This window comes from Chanos chanos, chromosome 16 (genome assembly GCF_902362185.1).
Source record: "Chanos chanos chromosome 16, fChaCha1.1, whole genome shotgun sequence".
In the NCBI taxonomy this organism is placed as follows: domain Eukaryota; kingdom Metazoa; phylum Chordata; class Actinopteri; order Gonorynchiformes; family Chanidae; genus Chanos; species Chanos chanos.
The window spans coordinates 5,127,827-5,138,025 of NC_044510.1; the positions used below are offsets into that span (position 1 = coordinate 5,127,827).

Below are 10,199 nucleotides of genomic sequence, written 5' to 3' on the forward strand. Positions count from 1 at the left end.
AGGTCGAGTGTGAGTCAGACATACATAAAAAAGAAATCCTTGTACATTTGAAATATTTCACCCCAGCACAGTCAACAGCATCACAAATAGACAGACACACCTCAGTTAATTACCCAGCAGAACATGGAGAGTATTTGTATAGAGATGTCGTCTCTCTTTCTACCGATGCTCTATGAATAGAGACAAAGAAACTTATGTTAACTTATCTTGTCTCTCCTCTTAGACTGTAGAAAGAGATTGTTCAAGTAATTAGTCTGCTTATCGCTCCTGAGCCTCAGGGTGGCTGCATAATTACATGATGGTTTTTTTCCCCCTCGTAATCAATAGGTGACTGTCTTATTTTAAAATAAAACAGTTAACCTGCCTCACTGTTTCCTGAGAGATTGTTGTGTAATAAGAAGAGGGTAGGGATTTGTGTGTTGTATGTGATGGTGAAGGTGATGATGATGATGATGATGTATGCATGTGTGTGTGTGTATGTGCATGCGTGCGTGCCCGTGTGTGTGTGCGCGCGTGTGTGTGTATGTGCGTGCGTGCGTGCCCGTGTGTGTGTGCGTTTGTGTGTGTGCGTGTGTGTGTGTATGTGCGTGCATGCGTGCCCGTGTGTGTGTGTGTGTGTGTGTGTGTGTGTGTGTGCGCGCGTGTGTGTGTGTATGTGCGTGCATGCATGCCCGTGTGTGTGTGTGTGTGTGCACGCGTGTGTGTGTGTGCGTGCGTGCGTGCGTGCCCGTGTGTGTGCGTGTGTGTGTCTGCGTGTGTGTGTGTATGTGCATGCATGCGTGCCCGTGTGTGTGTGTGTGCAGTCTGTTTGGGAATATTCAGGAGGAGGTGGTGAAAGACTGTGAGAGCGTGAGAACCCAGCAGCAGCATCACATCCAGCAGCACAGCTGTACTCTGGACGAGTGCTTTCAACTCTATACTAAAGAGGAACAGGTAACACGCGCGCACACACACACACACACACACACACACACACCCCCATAATTTTATTCATCCACCTCTACATGGTAGAACTCTCATTCCTCATTGCTGTATTCTACTTACACAATAATTATGAATCAATTTTCAGAAATAAGCTGGCAACTACAATTAACTTTATATTTGAGGTAGAAATGTTTCAACCCATTAGAGCTTCCCATTTATCTTTTGTCTCGAAGTTGCTTGGAAGCTAAATTTAAAAGAAATAACAATAATAATAAAAAATCATATTGTCCTGTACCAGCAAAAGCTTCTGTACATTAGGTCAAACTGTTAAAAAGGTCATAGGTCAAACTGGCAGGAGTGGGGGAAAAAAGAAGAAATTGATCATATCCGTTCCAGGATGGATGCTTGTTCACTTTGCTAATTCTCACAAAATTTCTATCACTTTTTTTAAAACACTTATTATTTTTCTGCCGCTTTCAATTTTCCACTCTCTCGTGAACCTCTCTTGGAAATGGTTTTTTTAATGAAGTATCAGCCACAAGGAGCAAGTCTCTCTTTCTTTCCCCCTCTCTCTCTCCCTCTATCCCTCTCTCTCTCTCCCTCTCTCTCTCTCTCTCTCCATCACTTCTCTGCCCTCTTTTTTCTCTCTGTCTCACACTGTGCATTCTTGTTCTTGTCCTGAAGAAAAAAAAATGCTATTTTAGAAAAAAAAAGTGTGTGTGTGGGGGGGGGGGGGTGCAAGGTAAGCTCAGCTGTAGACTGCTGCTTTAAAGTCTCTCTGAAAAGGCCAAAGTAATGTGGCGTGCAATTTCTGTTTTATTTTATTTTATTTCATGTACTTGTCTATGTATTTATTTAATTTATTGTAAATTTTATTTCAAAAGAATGAAAAGATGAGAATGGCCTGGTCCTTGTGGGTTTTTTGTTTGTTTTTTTTTTGGATCCTCCTTTATTGTCTGGATACTTGTATTCCTCCTCCTAAAATGAAAGAGAACATTGCATGTCTTTGCAATGACTTCACAATGAAAAAAAGGGAAAATTAAGAACAAGAAAGTGACTTTAAAAAAAAGTTTAAAAAAACAAAACAAAACAGCGAGTCCATGTCAACTGTCGTCTTTCTTTTTTTTCTCTCTCTCTCTCTCGCTCTTTTTTTTTTTTTTTTTTTTTTTTTTTTGCTGTCAGAGATATAGAATTACATTTCATATGTATACCCTTTCAGAGACACTGCTCAAGGCATCCCTAGACACGAAAAGAAAGCCATTTAAAAAAATATATATATTATTGGAGTTCCATTAACACTAATTGCAAAACTACATTATTCTGACATTTAGATTCTGATTGTCTCACTGTAGGAAAATGTGAGACCCTGCCTCTGACTTTATCCCTAAAATGATTCGCCCTTGTGTAGAATGGAAATGGAAAGCTAAGAGGCCAAGGCTGCAATTTAGAACCAGATCTCCACCTTTGCCATTGTAAGACAGGTAATGGACTTCTTAGAATTATGACTGAATGTATGCTCACAGTAAAGAAGCCTGTGCCTTTTTTTTTTGGCTCTTAACGCTCTTAACTCAGTTTCGGTGTTGTTCTGTGCCGCACTACGTGCTGTAGCTGGAGTCTTAATTAACAGGAGTGAGGTCTAAATTAAGCTTTAGACCTCGTTGATTTAGCCCATGTTGAATTAGATTCATTAAACTGGTTCAGCTATGGTGGTGAAGGAGGTACTTTCTTAATGATTTCTGGTGAATCTGGGTTTTCCGTGGGAGAAGCTTTCGAAGTGTAAATTGTTGGGTCAGGTGGAGGTGTCCTAATGACGCAGCTTTCACATGCTCCAGCATTCCTCCGGAAGATTCTGGCAAGCTCTCTGCCGGAGAGATAGGTTTTTATCCAGCATTTTAATCATATGTAGTGTCAAGGGTGTCCGTTTATTTAGAATATCATCATTAGCAAATAGTTTCTAAATGGCTAGGAGCAGATTTCTGGACTTCTTTTAAAAAAAAAATATATATATATATATATATGTGTGTACTTAAAAGTTTTCAGAGCGCTCTGAACTTCAGTAGGGGTCAATTTCAGGTGTCATCTTGGTTCCATCTGGACTGTCACTTTGGGTCCAAGTATAATTCTCACTCGTCTTTTCTCTCTTGGAAGTCCTTCTCACCAAGAACAACATTTTTTTTCTCAAATCTCACCTTCTCTCCACATAGACTGAAAAAGTCTTTGGTACATGTGAAAAAATGTTATAACATCATCTTATATGTACACTTATTGAATATAATTTAATTGGTTCTCTCAGGTGGAATGGGAGTTAAAAAAAATTAAGCCTTCCAGAAAGTTCCAAAACTACACCTCCACCTCCAACTGACAGACGTGGATGGATGATGGCGCATTAAACAAACAGCCTTAGGCGACAGAGTTGGTTTGAGCTTGGAGTTAAGAATTCTGATGTGCTGAATCATATTACTTTCATATCCAATGTCAGATTCCTTTTTTCTTTCTTACTGAATATAAGCTATTCTTGAACTCAGTAGCATCTCAGACTATGAAGGATGGGAAGAATAGTAGGGAAAACAAACTGATCCAGTGTGAGGAATGTTTGCTAAGAACTGCGCAGCACAAATACTATTACTCTCACATTCATTCACTTCTTTTTTCCTCCCCAATATTCAGTTACCCATGATCTCTTCCAGTGCATCATACACATAGTAGCCTCTTCAACTGACATGAGTTTCTTCTGTCACGTTGTAATTTCACTGTGAGCTGCGTTAGCTTCACGAAACGACGCAGCAGGTTACGTAATTGTCTCACGGTTAGTTACCCCCACTGAGTAATGAGAGTGAACGCAACCAGTGTGTGTTTATAAAATGACTTGTCTCACAGCAGTGCGTACGTCCCCTGTTCTGTCCTAGCTGGCTCCAGATGACGCGTGGAAATGTCCGCACTGCAAACAGCTCCAGCAAGGCACGGTTCAGATGAGCCTGTGGACCTTGCCGGACATCCTCATCCTCCACCTAAAACGCTTCCGACAGGTGGCCGACCGCAGGAACAAGCTCACAACGTTGGTGCGTTTCCCTCTGACCGGACTGGATATGGCGCCCCACGTGGTGAAGAGGACTAATTGCACCCGCCTGCTGGCCAACTGGAAACACCATCCATCGCAGTGCATGGAGGCTGCCCAGAATCCTCTGGACTATCTCTATGACCTGTATGCAGTGTGTAATCACCATGGAGGAATGCACGGAGGACATTACACAGGTGTGTGTGTGTGTGTGTGTGTGTGTGTGTATGTGTGTGTGTTAGATGGTGAATGGCTTTAATGTGTAGAGAAGTCAATCAAAAAGAGAAGGCAAAATAGAGGAGTAAGATGTGAGAGAGAAGGAATGAGCATGTGAATGGAGAAAAGGAGAAATGTGGGATGAGAAGTGTGTCTGTGTGTGGTGGAATAGAAAGAGATGAGGTACAAGGCTGACCTCAGTTCTCTGTCAGCTCTGTCCTTTCAGACGACTGATGTGAAATTCAGCTCCTATGGAAGATACAGTTGTAACTCGGTCTACTTAAGGAGACCCTAGGTAGATTCCAGTTTCATGAAATTTCTCTAATCTCTCTCAGTAAATTCAGTCATAATGTGTCTTCACTCATATGTGTCCTTAGATTTGCAAAGGAGGATTGCAGTGGTAATTATGTGTAATAAACCTTCTCAGCCCACAGTAACACCCACACAGCAATCAAATTATGTAGAAAATGTAATTTGTTATATGAAATTTTGATACAGATCACACAGTTATGACCTATGTTGGTTCCAGCGCCCCCAGAAAGAAACATAATCATAGTGTTCCTTATTATGTCAGACAATGAAATAGAAGCTTCTGCATTGTGGTGTAGACGCTCAGTCTTAAAATGGTACTGTCTTTGCCTGAATTGAGTTGCTAAAAGAACAATGGTCTGCTCACTTGTCAGGTTTTATTGTATGTGTGTGTGTGTGTGTGTGTGTGTGTGTGTGTGTGTGCGTGCACGCATGTGTGTGTGTGTGTGTGTTTGTGTGTGTGTGTGTGTGTGTGTGTGTGCAGCGTACTGCAGGAACTCAGTGGACGGACAGTGGTACGGATATGATGACAGCAGTGTGGAGCCCGTGCCAGAGGGAGAGGTTTGCACGCGCGGTGCCTACATCCTCTTCTACCAGAGACGCAACTCCATCCCATCCTGGTCAGCCAGCTGCTCCCTCAGAGGTGATCCATCATCACAAACAAGGCTTCGTAAAAAAATTACACTCACACACACACACGCACATATCAAACACCCACTTTGGAACACTACCAAAGCCTAATCCAGAATATCCAATTAGTGTCACTCTTTGGTATAATCTCTAAACTAGTCAGGATTCCACTGCAGCAGAAGTGTGAAATCAATTTCTAATAATAACAATAACTTCAATTGTCATACAGTGTAGCTGTACATTAATCTGCTTAACAAGCTGGGTTTTTTTCTCCTCTGGGTTTGCTACTGGGGGCATAAACATTTAATGAAGTCTGGGAATTGGGTTGTGGAAAATTAACAAACAGCTTTGAAGTAGAAAAATGATACAAATGAGATTCTCTTGCTTTTTGTGTTAAACTCCTGTTCTTGGTAGATTGTGCTGTTTTTGCTTGAGAAGAGCGTTCTGACTGGTTTGGCTGTATTGATGTATCGACGTGATTTTGACAACCTATTCATGAGTTAGGGAGGTGCAATCTTGACAGGACTGTAGTGGTTGGGAGAGTGTTTGAATGGTTTTTGATTGGTTGAAATTGACAGCCATCGTCCTTGATTGGTTGGAAGTAAAATTGACATGCCAGTTGTGATCGCCTCGTTTCCTGACATCAATGGGATGTTCTCAACACTGGAACTGGAGATGCTTCCGGAAGGGCACAAAATCATCAAATAATGCCCAACCAGCCCCATGGCCCTTAACCCCTGATCCCCACAACCAGTCCCTAACCCAACCCATCTCCACAGGCCTAAATGCAGTTCCCTTTTACAACCTCCCTCCACCACACTCCCCCATTTCAGTACACTTTGTGAACACTGCTTGTCAAAACTTTGTCACAGTCTAGACACTTTTAGAAACATTTGAAAGCAAAACAGGTCATCAAAATAATACTAATGCAGTTGCTAGGTTACAAGAAATGCACATGCAAATGCGAGCTGTTGGTGGTTCCATCAAGTGATTTCCATTTAAGGATAAAGATTTGGATTTTTCAGGTCGTCTGGGACAGGGACAGATGACGGAATACTTTTTCGGAGCTGACAGCTAAGATTTGGGGCAATGAAGAGACTTCAAATGACTGATTAATTGGGGTCCTCAAAAAAAATGACAAAAACAAAACAAAACAAAACAAACTTTTGGTTAGACCGAGCAGGGTGTCAATCATTTCTCGGATTTACTCATGATTGAGGACCAAGTAGCAATAGCTCATTACCATTCCTGGAAACTTTCTGCTAAATGATTCCCTAATTGCTACTCCCACGATACTACCATACACTCTATCTCCATCCTGACTCATGACCTGTTATTTCTGACAGCCTTCTGAAGCCATTCCCTCAAATGAACTGTGATAACCATTACCTGTTCATTTTTCATAATTTATTTAATGCACTTTTCCAGAGCAGTTTACACTTATCACTGTCTCTCACCTCCGTAACAGCTATCTTTTGATTCCAGCAGGGAACCAACTTTTCGGGTTCCGAACCAATTTATTTTTGGTCGAAATGCTCCGAACGGTTCAAAATTTGGTGCACGAACAGGAACGGAACCCGTTCCCTGTTGGTGGAAGCTGTTACCTTTACCACATTATCACCCCACTATCCAGTGCATCTCTCTAGAGTGGACTAACACTCTAGTTACTTCAAATCCATTTAGATGGACGTCATTGTGGTTCCTTGTGGAGAGACTCTGTCATCTGAGCACACTTCAAAATTACATTCACTTCAATGTGTCTAGAGTGTATGTGATCCGCATGCTCTAAATCAATGTATATTCACTCTCCCAAGATTAACCCTTTACCCCCTGGAGAGTTTACTGTGATTGACCATTTTGATCGATAGGTTTTTATGGACTGGCAAGGCTGCTGCTGTCGTTGACGGGGCTTCTACAGTTGATGGTGCTGTAGAGATTAGATGAGATACTGCCATTGACAAAGCTCTAACGCTGTTTCGGCAGGTTCCTGTAGTTCATCCACCTCTGACCATTGGCTGGTTCGTCTCACAGCGGAAAACCACAGCGCCAGTCCTCAGCCCAAGAGCTCGGCATCTTCCTCTGGCCCAGAGCCCCAGTCACCGGACACCAGCATCTCTCAGGAGAAAACAGCTACGCCAGAGACAGGTGATTGCCACATCACCCCACCCTCATGCTCTACTTTACCTTGGTCAGCGGTACTGAAAAACAAAACTATTGTGGCAACCCGTAAGAAAATGATTTATCTGATTGTCTGATTCTCTAAAAAAAATTTTTTTTTTTTTTTTAATCGTGACAACTTGAAACATTTTAAGATGATGTTGCCGTACATTAAGACGATTTTGATAGGGTGCTGGTAAGTTGTGACAGTGTGGCCAACTTGTTATAAAGGTAATGCAAGTTACCTTTATACACCATATGTGACCTTCATTTCAATTTCACAACTTTTCATCGGTTCCCACTGTGTACATGAGGGAGTCATCCAGTTTTCTCCCTTCATTCTCCAGATGGTTTTGAGTCCAGGCCATTTGTGAGGGGCACTCAGGGCCGGAGTCTCAGCATGCGCTCACCCACTAAAACGAAGGATGGCTTGGGCAAAGTGCTTCCCCTGCGTTGGTCCTTCACTTCCCGAGACCGGCATAAGCCTCAAGTGACCCAGCAGACTATGCCACCCCAGCCCGGAGAACTGGTGGAGTATCTGGAGTCAGGCCGCCGTCCACGCTGCACCAAGGAGCCCATCGTCACCCTGGTGGCCAGTCCTCCACAAGTCAAAGCCCAGCACGGTGAAGCCGATTCGCTCAGCTCCCCCAGTGGCAGTAGCCTCAACACAGTGGACAGAGGGAACCACGACTGGCCTGACTCGCCCAAAGTACCTGAGGGTCAGTGCAGGCCAGCTGCAGACAGAAGCAATGCTAACGCTAAAGGGAGAATGAGTAGCGGTAATGCTAATGCTGAAAGGAGACAGGATAGCAGGAATGCTAATCCTAGAAGAAGAGGGGAAAGTGAAAATGCGACAGCCAGAGGAAAGGAGGAGAGCAACGCTAAGAAAACAGGGAGTAGCAGTGTTGCTGTTAAAAAAATGGAAGATAGCAGTAGTACTAACGTCAGAACCGCTGATGACGGCAGATGTCCCCACACTCCTGGAAGGGACGATGGCAGCTCACTTGGCAGGAAGAGTTCTAAAAGATCTAGGTACGATCAGGGGAGGACTCGAACTCAGTCTCAGGAGAGTCAGTCTAATAAAGGATCCAGCACAGGCCTTCCCCTTGGCGGTAGCACAGGCGCTAGCACTGCTAACATCGCTAACACTGAGTCTGCTCACAGAGACTACACACTTAAGAGACTTTGTGCTCACTCAGGACTAGTTTCTAGTGGAGGAACACCTTGTAACCCAACACAACGAGTCTTGGCAACTGAGGATGCCTCAGGATCTAAGGGTGACTACACCAGAGGCCAAGATGGCACCCTAGCTCACCTAAAACCCAAGCTCCTGAATAAGGACAACATCCAGCCAAGATCTAGAGACATTGAGGAGGCGGGCCGAGGGATGCTGACCAACCGAAATGGAACCAAACTGCCACTCTCCAATGGGACTCTGAACGGGGCAGCCGTGGTTGAGAGGAAAGCCAAGAGTAGCCCAAGAGGCAGTAGTGGGCGGCACGGCGGAAAGGGGCTAGCCAATGGGAGCGAGAGTCAGAATGGCTCAGTGAACATCAAGCGAGCCCACAGTTCGTCCAGCATTCAGAGCAGATTGGACCTGGGCTTGAGGAGGACGGTTTCATTACAGAAAAACGGACCTCTGGTGCCTCCACAACGGAGCCTCAATGCTGATAAAGTCTCCCAACGCACCAGATACAGCACAACCTCACTTGGCAGACAGCGACCAGTGCCTGAGTCCTGCTTCTGAAGCGTGTTTGCGTGTGTGTGTGTGTGTGTGTGTGTGTGTGTGTGTGTGTGTGCGTGCGTGTGTGTGTGATTGCCAGCATGTTGTCCAAGTCATCTCTCCAGGGGTTTTGTACCTGATATTTGCGTACGCTGATTGATTTGAACATTAATTTGTGTCCAGTCTGATGAGATTCCTATAGAGGCCCAGTATGTCAGATGGGTACAGAGTCTGAGATGTGTGAAGGAGTGTGATAGAGTCCTCAAATGACATTCTGTTTAATCAGAAGGCAACTGGGAATGATAGTTTACTCCATCAGCCTGTTGACGCTGCAAGCTCCAAGGGAGGTCTGGTGAGAGAGGTGTTTAAAAATGCTGTCTGTTTTGTTTATTTACATAAGTGCCTTTCAGATTAAATTTTTAAGAGCATTGGTGTAACACTGGATTCACGTGATAAACTCAGTTCAAATTCATGCACTCAATCCAGCAGCTAAATTCATCAACTCAAACTGCTCAACAGTTCTGCATTATTTAAGACACCAATATGCCCCCAAATGCACTTTATCAACCCAGATGTGAATATTTCTCCCGTTTCTTTTCTCTCTTTTTTTTAAATATTCTGTTTGAGCAAACCAACAGTCATTGGTTTATTCATTTTTTTTTCCATCTGTAAAATGAATAATACATGAGGGACTTTTTGTGTAGTTCAAAACAGACCCCCAAAGAATTACTATGGAGAGTTTTCGGCTTACGGTCTCTCACCAGTTATGTAAAATGTTAATACAATTCATTTCATTTCATTCTCAGTAAGGCAACTTACATCTAAAGACATAAAACAGAGAATCCACAGGCCGTAGAAATATTATATCTCCAGACAGGATCGTATACAGTATATCAACATACGTGGTGTCTTTATTGTAATTTATTATATGGTGCCAAAAGGCAGCAGAGTGTGAGGAAAGAAATGGGGAAGTGAGAGAAAATTCCAATAATAAGGTTCAATGAGTTTCAGAGCACTCCCACTCAATATGTGTTGAGAATCAAGTCATGTATTGAACTGCCCTTTGCTTTCTCTACAGGCTTAATGAAGCTGTATAAGACTGTGCTTGAAGGATGGACAGTGTAGCATATCACAACATGCCTCAGTCCTGTTTTCAAAAGCAGATGTCCAGACACACAAAGTATG

At 43.3% G+C, this 10,199-nt stretch overlaps 1 protein-coding gene across 1 annotated transcript in view; it reads left to right on the forward strand.

Annotated features, from left to right (window-relative positions):
* Nucleotides 1-9,038, forward strand: part of usp43b (ubiquitin specific peptidase 43b) — an 81,298-nt gene extending 72,260 nt beyond the window's left edge. The window contains exons 11-16 of the mRNA XM_030793787.1: nucleotides 804-933; nucleotides 3,831-4,176; nucleotides 4,989-5,147; nucleotides 7,118-7,279; nucleotides 7,639-8,060; nucleotides 8,283-9,038. Coding sequence (XP_030649647.1) covers nucleotides 804-933; nucleotides 3,831-4,176; nucleotides 4,989-5,147; nucleotides 7,118-7,279; nucleotides 7,639-8,060; nucleotides 8,283-9,038 — 1,975 coding nt within the window. The remainder of the gene's footprint in view (nucleotides 1-803; nucleotides 934-3,830; nucleotides 4,177-4,988; nucleotides 5,148-7,117; nucleotides 7,280-7,638; nucleotides 8,061-8,282) is intronic.
* The last annotated feature ends 1,161 nt before the right edge of the window (nucleotides 9,039-10,199 follow it).